General features: G+C 36.0%; 2 protein-coding genes across 3 annotated transcripts in view; one reads left to right on the top strand and one right to left on the bottom strand.

The window, feature by feature from the left end:
* LOC145268211 (uncharacterized) overlaps nt 1-20727 on the top strand; it is a 227321-nt gene that overhangs the window by 15822 nt on the left and 190772 nt on the right. For both annotated transcript variants that reach the window (XM_080123510.1, XM_080123511.1), the window contains exon 3: nt 7305-7405. In XM_080123510.1, coding sequence (XP_079979636.1) covers nt 7305-7405 — 101 coding nt within the window. The remainder of the gene's footprint in view (nt 1-7304; nt 7406-20727) is intronic.
* The window catches only part of LOC145268208 (C-Jun-amino-terminal kinase-interacting protein 4-like), a 405923-nt gene that overhangs the window by 300973 nt on the left and 84223 nt on the right, over nt 1-20727 (bottom strand). The window lies entirely within an intron of this gene.

The raw sequence follows: 20727 nt of genomic DNA, 5'->3' as shown, positions 1-20727 counted from the left end.
TCCAGTAAAGCAACTGGTCCTGATGGCATTCCTATTATAGTGCTGAGAAAGCTTCAACCAGAACTAGCTCCCATACTTACAAAACTGTTTAAGCATTGTCTTAAGAAGAATTGCTTCCCAACATCCTGGAAAACCTCATCAGTATGTCCTGTATTTAAAAATTCAGGTGATCGATCATCTCCCTCTCAGTACAGAGTAATAAATCTCCTGTGCATCATAAATTACTGGAATCTGTGTTAAATAGAGAAGTAGTCAACCACCTCAGCAAAAATAACCTCCTCAGTGACATGCAATATGGTTTCTGTTCTGCTAGATCTAACGGTTATATCTCATAGGATTAGCAAATCTTTCGATAAAGGCTTCCTTTCTAGGGAAATTGCTCTTGACATATCAAAGGCCTTTGATAGGGTATGGACTAAAGGTCTACTCCACAAGAGTCTATGGTATAGCGGGAAATGTTTTCTCAATTATTAAATCATTTCTCTCTGATAGGCTCATAAGAGTAGTAGTTCATGGGCAGAAATCAGAAGCTCACAGTATTAATGCTGGAGTCCCTCAGGGGTCAATCCTGGGCCCAACTCTCTTCCTGATCTACATCAATAATCTTCTAAATCACATCCTAAGATCCTATGTAGAAATTTATGGCAACACTTCAAAGGCTGTAAACAACTAAGTTCTCATTGATTCTCCCTCTGATCTTAGCAAGAGGTGGCTGATTACTTTTAATGCATCTAAAACTAAGCTTCTATCTTTGCATCATCAATACTCTGATCCCCGTCTGGCATCAATTGAAATAAATGGCTCCTGTCTTGGGAAGACGCCATATTCTGACAAGCTTCTGGGTCTGAGCTTTATTTCTGATTTGAAATAGAACACTTATATCAAATCCGTTGCTAAGGTCACTGGAAAAATGATGGGATCATTCTACCATTCCAGTAGATCTCTCACTGCTGATGCAATTCTCTACTTGAATAAGAGCCAAGTATGTTGAAGGATGGAGTACTGTGGCCACATCTGGGTAGGGACTGCTAGAAAGAACTTATCTTGCCTTGACAGAATTTAAAATAGACTTCATAGTTTGAAAATTGATTTCAGTAGAGTTTTAAAGTTGTGTTCCGCCTACAATCTTTTGCAATCAGCTTCAATAATCTTGATAATAGACACATCCATTCGCATAATACAATGTTTTTCAACTTGCCAGTCGGTCCTTTTAACCCCTCTTTTATGCATCTTGCATAATCTAATTTGCATAGAATTTGTGGTACTCACATATGATCATCAAATATAAAAGCGATGTTGTCATTTTAGTTTTGTTTTTCTTTAAGCAAATGAATACGATACTCATGCTAGTCAGGTAAGCTACGATTTTCGCTACACTCCCATCTGATCTCATGATCACAAACCATGAAAAAAGTTTCTTAGAACTGCATGCCTGTGGAACTCTCTTCCGTTTCCCTGCTTTCCAGTTGACTATAATATGGTTGTCTTCAAGTCCAATGTAAACAAGTTATGGATGAGCAATTCAATTTACCAAATTTCCACTACTAACAATTACTACGATATTATCCCAATGACTACTGTACACTGATTAACCCTTATCCTCAAGTGGTTTCTGGATCTTGATAAGTCGTGACTCCTTTGTAAATAAATTTTTAAAAAACAATCCACAATTGACCCAGGTCAGTTCAATTGCATATTTATCCATGGGAGATGGGTAAAAAGCAACACTAGAATACAAAGTGGTATTTTCAGTGTAGATGATAATCTTCTGAATAATAATCTCTGAAAAATCATTCATATAGAGAAGAAACAATGTTGGGCCTAGAATAGAACTTTGAGGAATTTCAAGATAGAAAAAAAAGAATGAGGATGCACCATTCAGATGGCTCAGAAACTTAGATCAGACAGAAAAGACCTAATAATGTCAAAAACTTTACCTGAATTTTGTGTAGAAAACCATTGTGTAGCAAACGTCATTGAAATGTCAAACGCAATGGCTCTACCTTCTCTTAAGAATGTTATCAGGAGTCCATAAGTATAAGCGAAAAAAGGTTATGAGTACATGAGTTTGGTGGTAGTATATGTCCATAAGAGAGGACTGTACATACAACTGGAATTATGACTCTGCATATGCAGGTTGATGTAGGAAAGTTGTATTATTATTAGGAATTTGCAACAATGTTGTCGTTTTAGGAAGTTAGATCCATATGCCGATGACATCAATAGCCAGGGACTATCATTATTTTTATTTGTGCACCAATATGGAGTATAACGAGGGTTTATTAGATACCTTGAATTTCTTATTGGCTCGCTGTACTGTCATGCTGCTCCCCATTATGTTACCATTAGCCAGTTCAGGTTCTACATCAGTCTTCCTGCTATGAGTGGTCCTACCTGATTACCATAAACTATATTATCATTCTACCATGATTTAGGTCTGAAACAAATGTCTCTTTCATCTGACGGTATAACCTGTTGAGGCAATTTTATACTTTTGTCACCTCCGTACAAGCTATGATGTAGGGTTGGTATTTGCAGAGATTCAAATACTTTTATCAATAAGGAGCCCTGATAATGTCATGGGAAGCGCCTTGGCAGAAGAACTAAAGAACCAGTCAACGACAGAACACAAAAGACACTGAGCGGAAGAATCATTCAGAGATCAACGGTAAGGGTCAACCAGTCTAACTGAGAGACTACTGCGATTCGCCTGTAGACGTAGCTCACGTAGGTGATATTATCTGAGTTATCAAAAGATTCAATATGGCTCTAAATCAAACCAGAATTCCATACCGCATCAACCGTCACACAGGTAACCAAGGGTCGCAACTTGGTGTGTCAGCACTGGCCACAGCTATCGACAAGTTTACTACAGCATCAAAACTTAGGCTAGCAAAAATGTAGACATACCATCAAAATATCCACTTTTAATGTACGGATGCTTCAACCCACATCTCAAATATCAGAACTTGTTGCTTCATCCAAAGAACATGATATCAATATTGTGTGTATTCAAGAGTATCGTCTCTTCCACAATGACATGGACATAAAGTACACTAGTATCAGCGTCAGCATGGAAAAATTCGACAAATAGTACCATTGGGGGAGTAGGACTTCTGCTTAGCCCTCAAACATTGAAATCATTGAAAAGTGCTGAGAAGATAACACAAAGGATAATTTATTGCTACAGCCCTACCAACGTCAATGACAAGCAAGAGATCCTGAATTTCTACGATGAACTCTCAGCAATAGTGCGCTCAGTCCCCAAACATAATTTATTGGTTATCGTGGGTGACATGAATGCACACATAGGACAACAAGCATAAGTTCTCTTTCCATGATGGAAAAAACAGAAACTTTTCTCTTGAAAGCAACCTACAATGCATGATTACCCATTTTCAGAAAAGATCCGGTAAGCTCTGGACCCATTTATCCCCAAATGGAGACAAGACAACTGGACTATCCTTTTATGAATAAGATGTGAATCAATAGCTGTCCTAACTGTGAAGCTCTCAGCAGTTTCTATGGTGTGTCTACTGATCATAGGATTGTAACCTCTAAGTTGAAGTTAAGTCTATGAGCGAACAAAACTAAAAAATCATCTAGACAGCCCTACAACTGGTCAGCGTTGTCACACGATAATCAGATCAAACAGAAATTCATATTCGAACTGCAAAACAGATTTGATGCTTTACAAGCACAAGAGCAGGAACCAACTGCTAATATCACCTATGAAAACTTTGTTAGATCACATCAAGAAGCAGCAAAGAAGTGTATAATTCTGAAGCCCAAGGTAAAGCGAAAAGTACCGTGGGAAAATGACAAAATAATATCAAAACGAGAAAAGTTAAAAAACATAATCAAAAAGCAACATAAATACCCTACTCGACAGAATACAAAATTAAGGAAGTAGGCGCTTCAAGAGCTTAGCATGATGTACCTATCAGAACAACAGAAGTATGTTCAAGAACAAATAGATCGAATCCAGAATGCTGCGGATAACAAACAATCCTATCTGGCTTGGCAAGTAGTAAATGAGATATCTGGGTGTAAACGACCTGCCAAAGCTAAGTTAAAGGCAAACACTCCAGAAAATGCATGTTCGAAATGGAAAGCACATTTTGAAAAGCTACTCGGAAACAAACCAGAAGTGACGGACCAGCCAATTCAGCCAATTGTTGAACTTGATATTGAGAAGGGTGATTTTGCAATAGAGGAACTGTTAACTGTACTAAAGAAGACCAAGAATCGTAAAGCTGCAGGCTTAGATAACATACCTCCTGAAGTATGGAAGACAGGTGGTTTCAATGACATATTCTTAATTCATGCAATTCTGTATATAAACAAAAAGTTATTCATATATGGAAGGAAGGATGCATACTTCCCTTCCCCAAGAAGGGTGACCTAAGCATACCAAGCAACTACAGAGGAATAACACACCCCAATTGCCGCAAAAATCTACAATGCCATGCTTCTCAACTGTATCCAATCAAAGATCGAAGAATTGCTCAGGAAGAACCAGAATGGATTTAGAAAGAATCGTTCTATTACTAGTCAAATACTTACTGTTAGGAGACTAATTGAAGGAGTCAAAGCCAAAAACATTGCTCTTTGTAGATTTCTCCAAAGTGTTTGATTCCATACATAGAGGAAAAATGGTCAGCATATTAAAAGCATATGGCATTCCAAATCAAGTCACTAATATTATCATGATGCTATATGAGCACACTCGAGCAATGGTCAGGTCACCAGATGGGACACTGAATTTTTTGACATTCGCTCTGGGGTTCTATAAGGAGATGTTCTTACCCCTTTTCTTTTCATTGTTTTGACTTTGTACTTCGCAACTCTGTTGATATACACAACACGCTAGGCATCATCCTAAATGAATCCAGAAACAGACGTCATCAATCAGCACACATAACTAATACAGTTTATGTAGACGATATTGCTTTGTTCACGAATAGCACTGCTGATGCGCAAACACTGTTACGCAAGCTAGAAAAGTCTGCAAATGACATTAATTTCCACATTAATGCAAATAAAACAAAGTTTATGACTTTCAATGTGAAAGGAGAGATCAGGGCTCTGGTTGGATCAACACTGAAAGAATTCGCTGAGTTTACGTATCTGGGCAGCAACATAGTTTCCACAGAGAGAGATATCGAAATTCGCATCTCAAAAGCATGGGCCATATTGGATGGGCTGTGTTCAGTATGAACTTCAAGGCTAACTAAAAAACTGAAAAGGCAGTTCTTCAAGGCAGTGGTAGAGTCTGTCCTTGTTTACGGTGCTACAGCCTGGACACTCACAAAAAAATTTGGAAAGAAAACTAGACTGCACATACACCCGTATGCTAAGAACAATATTAAATATATCTTGGCAAAATGATCCCACTAAGCAGCAAATTTATGGCAACCTACCTGCCATATCTAATACCATCAGAGAAAGACGCTTACGATTTGCCAGTCACTGTCTGAGGAGCAAGCATGAATTGGTGAGTGATGTATTGCTATGAACTCTGTGACACAGACGTGCAAGCAAAGGATAACCTCGATCCACATACATCCAACAAATAGCACACAACGCCAACTGTGAACCTGAAGATCTGAGGCAGCTGATGGAAGACAGGAAACTCTGGAGAGGAAATGAGAAAATCCTTTTCCTAAAACTAAGATATTTTCATATATCTGCACTAAAGTTTGTTGTTTATGATCTAGTGCTTTAACAAAAATATCGGTTTATTCTATTATAAACTTGCTTCCTAATAAACCCCCCTTCCACACATACAACACTACTGATGTAAGTATTAAATGTTGTTAATAATCTGAAATGTTTGTCCTTAACACAGATGAAATTATTCAACTTAAAATAAAAATCAGTAAGTACATCATAGGACTTTAGTAGGAGAAAAAATAAACATCTAACAATTCCTGATAGAAAAATACAATAAATTTAAAAATTGAATATGCTGACTTTGAAAAACTTATAGTTTGTTTTGTTTTGTGCAATTGAAGATCATGAAAAATGCTAGTGATCGATGTGTTTTGCTTTTTATTGCTTTTTCACATTCCAATAAATTTAAATTAATGAATTAACAATATAATAATAGAAAATCAGTTTAGAAATAAAATATCTCTAAATGTAAGGAACTCAAATTGTAGAAAAGGAAAGAATACTCTCTCCAATATTAAGTATTTTAGTAATTTTTACAAAATATACCAAAAATAATTCATGAAATTATGACATTTACAGCACTGTGAGTGAATGTTAAATCTGAACAACTACTGCAAAAAAATACACAACAGTCAATTTCGATGTCTGATATATTGTTTTAGTAAAAAACTTTAATAATTTATTGCAAAATTTGGATAGCAGAAAAGTGTATCAAAAATAAATTCTCAGATTTAAGTCAAATGATTTAATTATATTAATTTAAATACTTTTTGAGTAAGAAAGATTTTTGAAAAAGTCCATGAAATCTCAATAAGTAAATTATATTTTGAAGATTTGTTCCAAGAAATTTTAATAAGTATCCGATAAATAGAAAAATTAAAAATGTGCTAAAACTTATTTTTTGTTTTTTCTTTGAAAATTGTAAAATGTTTTTGACAAAAATGATAGAATTTTAAATTATGATGAAAAACAACAAAAATGCTGTGAATTTAATTTTAAAAAGATATTTTTCATTACTGATTTCACTTTTGTTTACTTATATAATTAGTTTAAGAATCTGAAAGTTTGTCATTTATTTAACTTTTATGTTAAATTTTGTTTTCAACACCCAGAATGGAAATTTTGAATTTACATAGAAAAAATCATAATGAATCAAATAAATTCATTTGTGATTTAAGATGCTTCATCAATATTTTTGTAGAGTATTTTCCATGCCAATTACATTTTGTGATATTCAAATAAAGAATTTTTCATATGATTTTGTTTTGATTTTTTTTCACATCTTTTTGATTGTGTTGCAGCTAGTTTTATACCTGCACGCATGCTCCAGCATGAGGGACACTTCATGTGAATTGAAGAAACATTCTTTGTAAAAAAATAACTGTAAAGGCAGACAAAGTACCATGAGATCCCCATTTCCAATTTGAATGATATGATTTTTCCAACATACATTCTGATATTATCACAAAAAAAATAAAAACAAAATGAGGAATAATGATCAATTAGAATTTTCTTGACCAAGAAGAGGTAAAAATGATGTATAATTTGGAAAAAATAAAAATGATGTATAATTTGGAAAAATAAAAATTTATACAAATATAATTTCATTGTATTTTCTTATTTTTCAGCTGAACAACTAATTCACCAGGGAAAAATAGATTTTCTTGTTTTTGATTATTTGTCTGAAATTACAATGTCTCTTCTGACTGCTGTAAAAAACAAACACCCTGTAAGTATATTTTCATTATATTTCCTGTAAAAGTATTGCAAAGATTTCTACCAAAAAGGAATACATATTTCCAAAATATCTATTTAGTAATATTTTTAAAATATAATTTTTTAAAGATAATTTGTTTAATATTTTAAAATACCTGTTAGGTATTTTAAAATATGTCCTTAAAAGTCATTTTCATCTCACTCCTCTATATTTGAAAAGTAAAAAAAAATTAATTAAAAACATGAAGACACTGCCATTTCCATGTTTTGTGTGAATGAAAATGATCTAATCAGTCATGAAACATGCATCTTATCCAACATAACACGATTGCTATTCTACTGATGAAACATATAAGAAATGTAAAGGAGCTCCAAATCCAAACTCTCTAAAATATTTGTTCATAAATTTATTTTCAGAATTTCTTGTGAATTAACGAAATTTTCCAATTGAAAAAAACTTATAAAAGTATGCAAAGTGTAACATTCAATTTTCTATTCAGATGTATAGTCTGGTCACATTGGTTGGATTTTTTTATTAAGCTTAGAAATAATCTTGACACTGTCTTATTTAATGTCATTGGAAGCAGAATTTTATTTGGAATATGATGGCATTGTTCAGGATTAAATGAGGGATGTTCTTGGCTCTCCCATAAAATCATATCACCTTATTACCACTTATTTTTACATTTTATAGTATTCAATTTTGAGGTAAGGGCTCAAGAATTGGTATTGTGTAAGGCACTATGACATTTATTGAAATAAATTTCAGTAAATTTTTGTAAATACATTTGTAGCAAGACTTCTGGTTTGAATGAAGTTACTCCTAAGAGTGTTCACAAGCACCAAGACAGTTCTGACTGAATTGACAATGCATGGGCCATTATCAGTGATGAAGTAGAACTTGGGAAGGAAGCTATTGTAATGAATGTGCAGTCAGCCCAGAGTGATCATTGGAATCTCTGCAGGCCAAACTCAATTGCTTCCATTGTGGATGAAATGGTCATATTACAAAGGATTGCATGGATAGAAGATGGATACATATGCTGTTTCTAGTATGCTGGGATCAAACATGTGGCCTCAAACTGTCAGGGAAACAAACCAAGTAACAAGTTGTCAATGCAACAAAATGTAATTGAGGCGCAATCAAGCACTCCAGTGCATATCAAACAAGTGTCTTGTTTAGTGCTTCTTGATTCATGCTGCTCCCATATCATACTCAACACAAGATTGTGATGCAATGGAAGCATTAAAATAATAACCATAAATAGCAAGACACAGGTTTGCTGTGAAGTAGGGTTTGTTAGTGAGAATTTGTACTGGTGCTGAGGCCAGCATTCTGTAATACAGAAAGATATATTGGGCTTCAATTTGCTACTCAGATATGACACCATGAAAGAAATGGATAATTTCTTCATTACGCTAGTAGAAACTGTGCAATGTTTGAAAGCTCCAGTTTGTGTCATACTTTGCATTGATCAGCCAAACATCAAGATAGAATTCAATCTATGTGAAAAGATTTGGACCACTTTGTGGAAACAGACGAGCAAGCTTAGGAATGGCATCATGGAGTACTCCATATCCACAAACATTAAGGACACAGCTGAACAAGAACTAGACATTTAATTCGAAGATGGTTGATTGATTCAAATCAAAAGTTTGAACCTCCCAAAGGTCTTATCCTTTAATGGCAGTGGTACAACATAATAGATCAAAGGTTGCACCAGTTATAGACTACTGTGAGCTCAATCAATATATAGACAGCTGATACTAATATATTTGGAGGCTGGTTGAGAGAGTGGCACAAGAAAGGATAATTCATACTATTGCTCGATCTGAGGAAGCCCTATCTGCACATGCAGGCCAACAAACTTTATAGCCATTCCATTTTGCGGCCAAAGGTACTATCTGACCAGATATAGTATTGGTTCATGAAGATCATCATCAGTGCTATGTTATTCCCAGAAGAGATCATCGAAAAGTAACGATCCAGAGACGGAGCATGTACACTGGGCTTGAATGTGACATCTTGCAATGGAAATAGAGAGGTATAATTTCAGATATCCCTGAAGTTTTTACAAGGTAGACCCTTTTTTCTGCACAAGAGTGCAAAAAACTCATGGGACACCTGTCAGTGTGTGGTCACCGCCTCTCTAAGAAGGAGGCCTAATGACTGAGTTATGTTTATCTGCTAATGTCAGATTGGTTGGTGTTGAGCAGATTAACAAGATGATTCAAAGAGCGTAATTGTAACACACTACACATAGACATGTAACTTTACTTATTTTTATCTTAAATTATTTTATTTTTAATCTCGTAATTGTTTGCTATTTAAAAAGGGTAATGATGGTTTTGTTCATTTTCAAGTTGTAAGTCTAATAATAATTTTAAAGATAAAGCTATAAAAAACTTTTATGGCATTGTGCTTAGTTTGTTAAAATTGAAATTATATTTTGTATTTTTTTACAAATAATTCAAATTGTAATATCTGTTCTAATACTTCATCTTTTCGGTCCTTAGTCAGGAAAGGAGAAGGAGAAATTCTTCAAGATTGAGAAAATTTTTGTTTTTGTCCTAATCTAGAGTACTCTTTTTTGGGGAGCTGGATTTTTCCCACATAAAAAAGCAGATCTGGTGTTTAACTTTAACCCTTGCAGGGGAGGGGGGGGGGTCAAGTAAATAATATTATGCGTAATTATATATATATATAACAGTTATTTTCTACACAACACAAAGTTTGGTATTATATGAGGTTCCTCCAATAAGTTTCCAGACATTTTTGGCATTTAAAATTGTTATAAACTCTTGACTATTCAGTATGTTATTGCTATACATCTTATGAGATTACTAGCCAATTTTTATAATTTCAGGTTTAAATGAATAGCTACAGCAAGAATTGGAATACACCCTACTAAAGCCTAATTGTTACAACTGGTGAATTTCCAAAATGCAACCTGAACATGAGGACACTTTAGAAAAATGATATGCAATAAAATTCTATTTTTAACTTGGGGAAAAAATGCCACAAAAATGTATGGAATGCTTCAGACTGCTTTTCAACCATCTTGCATGAATCGAGCATCAGTTTTTGAATGGCATAAGAGATTTAAGGAAGGCAGCAAGGTATGGAAGGAGTATGTATTTTAGAACACCAGAGTTAATTGGCCAAATAAAGAATTTCATGAATAAGGATCATCGTGTAGACAATCCTTATTCATGTGTAGATAAGGATCTACATTGAAAAAATTGCACCATTACCACCATTTGCAGAAGATGCAAAATTATGGTTTGCACAAGTGAACGCCTTTTTTTGAAATACACGATGTCCCCCCCCCCACATAATCAGCTATGCATTTTGTGTTGTGGCATGCCAGCACCATTAGCTTCATGGTAGAGACAGTAAGTGCACAGTTTGATGTCAGTGTGGGAACTGTACACACAATTATTTGTGAATTACTGAAGATGCAGAAGATTTGTGCAAAGTTTGTTCTAAGGGTGCTCAGAGAAGATCAGAAAGATGTTATGACAGCAGAGAGATGATCAAGCTGATCAATTCAGATCCAGTAGTTCTTGATGCTCTGATGACCTGCAATGAAAGCTGGATCTACTGCTATGACCCAGATACCAAGAGACAGAGTTGTTATGAAATGATATAGGAGATGAAAGAAGCTGTGATGATGGTCATTGACATACACAAGAGGACTTCCATGGGGCCTTCCAAAAGATATTGGAACGATACAACAAGTGCATTGCAACTCGAGGAGATTACTGTGAAAGGACCTACAGTTTAATGCGTGTACTATCAATAAATGTGTCCATACAAAAAAAAAGTCTGGAAACTTATTGAAGGCACCTCTTATGTATATAATATATAGCATTGCTTGACTTTGTATGCTTTTATTTGAATAAATATGGAAAGAAAATTGTTTTTCAATTAATTACAATAAAAATAATGAACTTGTAGGAGAGAACAGATCTCCCTGCGAAATCGAGCAAGAGTTAATCTACTTCACATATAAATCAACTCACACAATAAGCATAAAACCGGTTGATGTCTAAAAGGCAAACGACACATGCTATATGAGTATTCCACTGTGACGAACGAGCTTCGCTAAAGTGGTGACCCCTTCTTTGATGAACTGACGAACACATTATCTGTGTAAAACACAATTTGACCTAACATCGGTTTAAACATCGTACTGGAATTACAAAGAGCAACGGCCTCAAAAAAAATTTATTTTTTTGCTTCGGATGAACAGATTATTCATTGTTGTAAGTCTTAACTTAAACTACAGTGAATATATTGTTTTAGTTTTGATAACATTTTCTTCTTTTTTTTTTTTTTTCAATTAAAAATTTTTTAGTATTTATTGTGACATTTTATATTTAATTTGTGTGCAAATTTCTCTTGGACAGCTAGTCCACAAAATTTTCTTTTGTTCATTTGGCTCATTTATTTTTTTTTGTTTTTCACTGCAAAAAAAATTGCACCATTACCACCATTTGCAGAAGATGCAAAATTATGGTTTGCACAAGTGAATGCCTTTTTTTGAAATACACGATGTCCTCCCCCCCACATAATCAGCTATGCATTTTGTGTTGTGGCATGCCAGCACCATTAGCTAAAACAGTTTGGGATATAATAACTAACCCACCTCCAGAAATGATGTACGAAGACTTAAAAACTGAGGTGCTAAAACAAAACACAGAGGAGAGAAAATTCCGGGCACTAATGAAAGATGAACACTCGGATGACAGGCTTCAAATTGAGTTTCTAAGGCACTCTCAGGCTCCTCAGCCAGAGACTCAGCAATTATTAAAAAGATTTTTTTTTTTCGTTTGCCTCCCGAAGTCCAGGCAATTTTAGCCCCAAACTTGGAAATAAAAACTGCTGAACAACTAGCAGCCATGGCAGAGAAAATATTGGAATTCTCACCAAAACCCAATCAACAATGCTTGTCAAGTCATATGGTAGCAGCTGCTGGGGTTAAGCAGCAACCAAATTACAAGGAAGTGCTAGAGAAAATTGACGCTTCATTAAATAAGCTGGATGTATTGTGGCATGACAGGAGAGTCCCTCATAAAAAAAAATCAAAATTTTTCTTAACCCGAAAACAACCAAAACATTGTATTTCACTGGTATCACTTCAAATACGGTGAGAGGTCACGTCAGTGCCGACCACCCTGCTCCTTCAACCAGGGAAATGAATCACGAAGGACCTGAGCATGTCAAGTACCTCCGGTGAGAGTTTCCGAAATCGTGTGATGTTTGTAAAAGATTACGTGGTGGACATAGGGTCTTCATGCTCGATCTGGCCATTACACCTGGTTCCAAAGAAACCAGAGAAATCGGATATTTCATTACTTGCCGTGAATTCGTCAGTAATTGACGCATATGGGAAAATTTCCTTGACCCTCGATTTCAAATTTCGCCAAGTATTTCAATGGGATTTCATAATAGCTGACCTACCCTATCCGATATTAGGGGCTGACTTCCTAGGTCAGTTTGACTTGATAGTCGATGTAAAAAGGCGGAGACCCGTGGAGAACACAACGCCTCTGTATGTTCCGGCACATCCCCAAGCAAACATTGTATATGCTCCCCAAAATTTGACTGCCTCAATCAGTGATCAATCTTTTGGCCTCCTACCCAGAACTAGTGGATCCTTAGTATAGTTCCACAAAAGTGGTGTATTCGGCGGCGCATCATATCACCACATCGGAGCTGCCTATTTTTTCTCATCTGAGATGACTCGCACCCATCCACATAAAGAAGGCAAAGGCCAAATTCGACCACATGGGTTAATCCGCCCTTCAAAATGCCTGTGGGCATCTCCTCTTCATCTAGTATGGAAGGGCAAAACAGATTTTCATCCTGTAGGAGATTATCGCAAAGTAAATTCGGCCACAGTTCCAGACATATTCAATTCCAAACCTACAAAACTTTTCAGCTAATCTGCACACGTGCATTAGGCTCAGTAAGATTGATCTAGTTCAGGCATACCACCAAATACCCATGAACCCGGAGGACATCCTGAAGACAGCAATAACCACTCCATATGGGAACGTTGAGTTCCTTTTTATGCCGTTTGGCCTCCGAAACGCGATCTTCCAGAGATTTATTGATGAGGTTGTCTGAGGTTTGGACTTTGTATTTGCATACATCGATGATTTGTTGATCGCAAATGACATAGAAGAGAACCATGTGAAACACCTTACCAAACCTTTTTAATGACTCCATACATATAATGTATGTATAAATGCAGAAAAATGTGTGTTTGGCCAAAATTCTCTTGGTCACTCAATCGATGAAAAGGGTATTCGACCACTACGAAAAAAAATTGACGCGATTCAGCAAATATCACCACCCACTACATTACGACAATTACGCGAATTCCTCAGTATGGTAAACTTTTATAGAAGGTTTATACCAAACTTTGCCCGCAAACTTCTCTCTTTAACCACTTTGTTGAAAAAAAGGAATTAGCTTCCGTTCCTTTTTTGGACCACTTGCTTTTTCCTCTTGCCAGCTCAAATCCGTGGAATGGCACTATAGCACTTTTGACTGAGAACTACCGGCAATATATCTGTCTGTCCAACACTTTCAACATCAGCTCGAAGGACGGAAGTTTGTAATCTTCAGTGATCACACACCACTCACGTTCGCCTTATCAGCCAAATCGGATAAGTATTCGCCTTGAGTTTTCCATCATTTAGACTATATATCACAATTTACCAGTGATATTAGACATATTCCCGGAACAGAAAATGTACCAGCCGATGTACTGTCCCAACTACCGATGAATGCCCTCACAACTTCTGCCTCCATTAATCTAAAAAATATAGCACGGGACCAACCAGCCTTGAGAAATTTAGACTTAACATTAAAAAAATATTCTTGCTGCAAATTTTCCTACTTTCCACTCCCCAGCTTGAAGGGAACTATACCCTGTGACACTGCCACGGGGGTCCTTAGACCTCTGGTACCCAAACAACACCAAAACACGGCTTTTGAGGCACTGCACACACTTTCTCACCCGGGCATTGCAGCATCAGTAAAGCTTGTTACAGCCCATTTTTTCTAGTCAAATATAAGACGAATCATAACCGAGTGGGCCCGCGCTTGCCTTCAGTGCAATGCTCCAAGGTTCACTGACATGTCCAAGCTCCACTCGAATGTTCCCCTTTTCCTGAAGCACATTTTTGACACATCCATATAGATATCCTTGGACTGTGGCCAGTTAGTTTAGGCTATTCATATATATTGACATGTGTAGACCGATTCTCCCACTGGCCTGAAGCCACACCAATAATCGATATCTCTGCCAAAACCGTTGCAAAATCTTTCATTTCTTGCTGGATTGCACGTTTCGGCATACCTGAACAACGTGGTCAGCAGTTTGAAGCTGCTCTCTTTCGTGAGGTTTTGCGAATATTAGGTGCCCAATATATTCACACAACCAGTTATCATCTGGCTTCAAATGGGATGGTGGAGCAGTTTCATAGGCAACTCAAAGCAGTTTTGTGTTTTCCTCAGAGACACAGTTTTGGTTGGAAATGTTACCCATTGTTCTACTTGGCTGTTGTACGGCTGTTAAATCAGATTTAGGTTACTCATCTACACAACTGCCATATGGTACAATGTTCACACCTGAAAATTCATCCAACACAGACATCTTGTCATACGTCTCATGGCTGCGGACATATTTTTTGAGACAATCCACAAATGATTTCAGCACATATCCTGAGAGATATGGATAAATGGACTCATGTAATTATTCGAAATGACGCAATCTGTGGACCTTTGAGCCATCCCTATCTGTGACCATTCAAAGTTTTGGCTAGAAAAAAGAAATGTTTCAAGCTGAATATAAATGGTCGCACTGAAACGGTGTCTGGACAGATTAAAGAAAGCCCATATTGAGTACAAAACTACCTTGTTGGATGCGCCTGACACAGACATTTTCAACCCTTTACAGTCACCGATAAAAACAACTGAACAAGTAACTCAACAATATAAAACAAGAGCAGGGAGGACAGTTTACTGGCCCAAGAAACTTGCAAGAGATTATTGTACCTAAATTCTACGATCACCTTCTGGTACAGACGCATCAGTGTTGAACAGTGGTGATATTCCCACAACCGTTCTACTGTTTTTTTTAAAAAGTTCTCATTCATTATCGACAGTCTAACCTGACTGTTACTACTTAGATGTATGTTGAAATCACACCATCAAGACAACATTAATATCTATTATTATATCTATTATTATAATATCTAGCTTATTTAAAAAAAACTCTTGACAAATAATTGTAACCTCCAATGCAAAGATTCTAGTTACAAACTACAAGGTGTCTTCAATAAGCTTCCAGACTTTTTTTCCTATGGGCACTTTTATTGATAGTACACACATGAAACTCTAATCCTGTTCGATGTAATCTCGTCTGGCTGCAATGCACTTGTTGTACCGTTCCAACAACTTCTGGAAGGCTCCATGGAAGTCCTTTTGTGTGACCATGTCAGTGACCCTTTCATATCCTCAGTCATCTCATAATGACAGTCTCAAAGGTTTTCCTTGAGCTTAGGGAATAACCAAAAGTCACAGGAAGCAAGGTTTGGACTATAGGGAGGGACAAAAACTATCTTGATGCCCATTTTGGTCAAATACTGATCCTCTTAGACCACCTTTGGCACAAACTTCATACAAATCTTCTGGATCTCCAGTTCCTCACAAATAATTGTGTGTACAGTTCCCACACTGACATCAAATTGTGCACTTATTGTCTCTACAGACACACAACGATCCTTATTCATGAAATTCTTTATTTGGCCAATCTACTCTGGTATTCTGACTTCCTTACTCTTCCCACACGTCTCATCATCCCTCACAGACATGCTGCCTTCCTTGAATCTCTTATGCTACTCAAAAACTGATGCTCAATTCATACAAGATTGTTGAAAACAGTCTGAAGTATTCCATACATTTCTGTTGCATTTTTTCCCAGAGTTAAAAATAGAATTTTATTGCATATCGTTTTTCTAAAGTGCTTTCACATCCAGATTGCATTTTGGAAATTCTCTAGTTCTGACAATCAAGCTTTAGTAGGGTGTATTCCAATTCCTGCTATAGCTATTCATTTGAACCTGAAGTCATAAAAATTAGGCTGTCATCACATAAAATGTATACTTAATTTTCAAGAGCCCACAACAATTTTAAAAGGCTTAAAACTTATTGAAAACACCTCGTACCTGTGTTCCCTTCTCTACATTTTTCTCTACATTTTTATTTACTTATATAATAATATATAATATATTATATAATACTTCATCAGCTGCAATTTCTTATGATATTTCATTCACCTTTCTCAATGACATTTCCTACTAGTGTTTGGGTAATTAATTGGGAATCAAAACCTTTTGGCTTATCAGAATCAGAAAAATTTTTCATTCCAAAAAAGGGTTTCTTTTAATTCATCTATGTTTAAAAACTTTTCCATTGACTCTCTATCGCCCCCACAACAGCAGAGTTACTATCTTTAAAAGCATATCTGAGAAAATTGACCAAGTTCTATCAGCATATCCTTCAGCTAACATTCACGTATGTGGAGACTTCAATGTTCACAATGTAGAATGGTTGACTCACTCAAACAAGACCGATGATGAGGGGAGATTCTGTCACGATTTCTCCATTGCTTATGTCCTCACTCAGATAGTTCATGAACCCACCCATGTGCCCGACACTGACAGCCAGTATACGAGTCTTCTAGACCTTTTTCTCACAACTTGCCCTGAACTATGTTCAGTTTCCAGTCTGTCTCTTGGATCTTCCGACTACTCTGTTGTATGAATTAAGATAAAAATGAAATGTAATAAGTCTTCAGACGTACCTCTCCATCGTACAGTATATCAATACTCTATGGCAGACTGGGATAGCTTCCGTACATTTATATCAGATCTACCTCTGCATTCCATGTTTAAAAAGAATGTGTCCTCTATAGTATCAGACCTGACAGAATATTTAATTGTAGGTATAGACCGTTTCATACCCTCGAAAAAGTTCCAGCAAAAACCTAACAGCCAGCCGGGGTTCTCTCAAGAAAGTGCTGCTGCTATTGCGCACAGAAATCACTTTTTCCATTGCTTCCAATGTAATAGATGTACTGAGACTAAAACCGCTTTCATAACTGTCAGCAACCATTGTAAGAAAGTAATAAAGAACACAATTGAGTTGTATGCTCAGTCCGTCAAGTCCAAAGTAGCTGAGCAGCGGCTTGGTTCCCACCAGTTTTGGTAAATAGCAAACAGAATCCTGAACAGAAACATGTGCTTTATCCCAACTATCATCAATGGACCTGAAGTAATCTCGTCAGCATCAGACAAAGCCAAACTCTTTGCCAAGAACTTTGCAGCTAATTCTACCCTTTGCGATTAATGCGGTCAACCCCCAATATTTCCTCCTGTATCAGAAAACACACTATGTGATATACAAATATCTCTATGTGATGTTGTCAAGCTAATCAAAAACCTTGATTCCAGTAAAGCAAATGCCCCTGCCAGTATTCCAATTATAGTACTCAAAAAACTTCAACCAGAACTAACACCCATACTTACAAAACTGTTTATATGTTGTCTTGAGGAGAATTACTTCCTATCACCCTGGAAAATCTCATCAGTATGTCCTGTATTTAAGAATTCAGGTGATTGGTCATCTCCCTCTAAGTCTCCTGTGCGTCATGAGTAAGTTGCTGGAATCTGTGTTAAATAGAGAAGTAATCAACCATCTCAGCAAAAATAACCTTCTTATTATTATTAGTGACACACAATATGGTTTCCGTTCTGCTAGATCTACAGCAGATGTGCTTACAGTTATATCTCATAGGATTAGTGAATCTCTCGACGGAGGTAACCTTTCTAAGACAATTGCTCTTGACATATCAAAGGCCTTCGATAGGGTATGGCATAAAGGTTTACTTCACAAGATCTCCAGCTATAGTATAGCTGGAAATGTCTTCTTAATTATTAAATCATTTCTCTCTGATAGGTTCATAAGATTAATAGTTGATGGGCAAAAATCAGAAGCTCACAGTATTAATGCTGGAGTCTCTCAGGGGTCCATCCTGGGCCCAACTCTCTTCCTGATCTACATTAATGATCTTCCAAATCACACCCTTACATCATTTGTAGACATTTATGCTGATGACACTGCCATCTATGGTAGCACATCTAAGACCTCTGATTCTCTCTCCTCTGATCTTGAGCACGTGATACAATGAGGAAAAGGAGTGGCTGGTTACTTTTAATGCATCTAAAACCAAGCTTTTATCTTTACATCATCAACGCTCTGGCTCACATCTTGGGGAGGCCTCACGTTTTGACAAGCTTCACTCCTGATCTGAAATGGAACACGTACATCAAATCTGTTGCCAAGCCTGCTGGAAAAATGGTGGGATCCTTCTATCGATCCAGTAGATATCTCACTGCTGATGCAATTCTCTATTTATATAATAGCCAGTTATGTCTAAGGATGGAGTACTGTTGCCACATCTGGGCAGGAGCTGCTAGAAAGGACTTATCCTGCCTTGATAGAGTTCAAAATAGACTTCATAGCCTCATAGGCAATGTCCTTTTCTCTTCCCTACAACCTCTTTCTTACAGAAGAGATGTTGCGAGTTTGTCTTTGCTTTATCCTTATTTTCATGGCAAGTGCTCGACTGAGCTCCAATCTATGGTCCCCCCTCGTGAAACTTTCACGAGAAACACTCATCTAGTTGAAAACACTATCAATAATTCCCCCCACTTTATCTGTCTTCCGTTTTCCTGCTTTCCAACTGACTGCGATCTGATTGTCTTCAAGTCCAACGTAAACAAGTTCTTGATGAGCTGTTCCACTTAAGTTAACAAATTTACTGAATTTCCATTACTATATTGTCCAATTGACTACTGAACACTCTTAACCCTTATCCTTGAATGGACTCTGGGCCTTGATAAAGAGTTATGCCTATGTAAAAAAAATTTTCTTGCACTAATAATAAAATAATAATTATTTATTAATTATCAACTATCAGTAAAACTAAAATTTATAGATCATAATAACAAATTTAAGTAAAAATGGCACAAGTAAAAAGATAGAGATAAAAAATCTCACAATGAGTTTATCAAAAGCTTGAATGTAATACATAAAAGGAAAACATTAAGTTTGTCAAATTAAAAATAATATTCACATTTAAAAGTAGGTAAAAAAAAACTTGAGATTATGTGAACATTATATGAACACAGCTAAAAAAAACTTGAGATTATGTGAACATGGATGAGAAAAAAATAATTAAAGGTTAGAACGGGAAATCAGATTTGCATATTAAGTAAATGTAAAATGATCATCGATTTTCAAGTCTAACAAAATGGTGTTTTAAAGACATAACCAGATTTTATTTTTTGGCTAAAATATGGGGGATAAAAAATCCCTTAACCTTATCACCAATCATAAATTGGACAGCTACAGCCCACTTCCTCACAAAAAACCAATACCCTACTTTAACCCTGAGTGGCAACAGACCCTCTCCCATCCCAAGAATAAAAATATATTTACATTTAACAAACCAACCAAATATAAATTTCAAACAAAATAAATATCTGTTTATTATGTAATAAAGCATTGTTTTGACTTCAAACGTATCTATTACATATTTTATTTTATTCAAACTCAACCAGTGCTTCTATCAAGGAGCACAAATCCATGTGACCAATGCACCATTCTGACATTTGAAAATACTACCGTAAAAACAACAAAAGGACTTCCACTGACTCTATGCTCCAACAACATGGCAAAAAAAAAAAGGAGAAGGAAAGACATACTGATGATGAAGTGTATCTTCGAAATATATTTATAAATTTCAAACAAAGTATGTTATTTTGTAATAATGCGTTGTTTTGGCTTCAAACATATCTAATATGTATTTTATTTTATATAAACTTCAATGTTTTGGGTTCAATATTAGGTAGAAGGTGAAGTTTATCCCTGACTAAAACTTTAGACAAGGTAACATAATCCCCATAACTAAGACAGATCAATCTTATTTGCTTGACAACAATTGAGTAAATGCTTATTTAAAATTTTTATATTTTAAAATATGGCCGGCATGTTAACCCTTATTTAAAACTACAAGAAAGTGGACCTAGCTGCCATAACTTAAAGAAATCAGTTTTATTTGCTTGTAAACAGACGTATATTATTTGGATTATTCAGATTCCTGTTTTCATATTGAATATTATTTTTGCATTTTGGCTGATGTAAGCTTAGATCTTCAATTTTGTTGAATTCAACTCTTTATGTGGAACATT

Source organism: Euprymna scolopes, chromosome 43 (genome assembly GCF_053919585.1).
Source record: "Euprymna scolopes isolate OS-2025 chromosome 43, ASM5391958v1, whole genome shotgun sequence".
Classification (NCBI taxonomy): Eukaryota; Metazoa; Mollusca; class Cephalopoda; order Sepiida; family Sepiolidae; genus Euprymna; species Euprymna scolopes.
The sequence above is the reverse complement of the archived record's forward strand: the minus strand, read 5'-3'. Positions and strand labels throughout refer to the sequence as shown.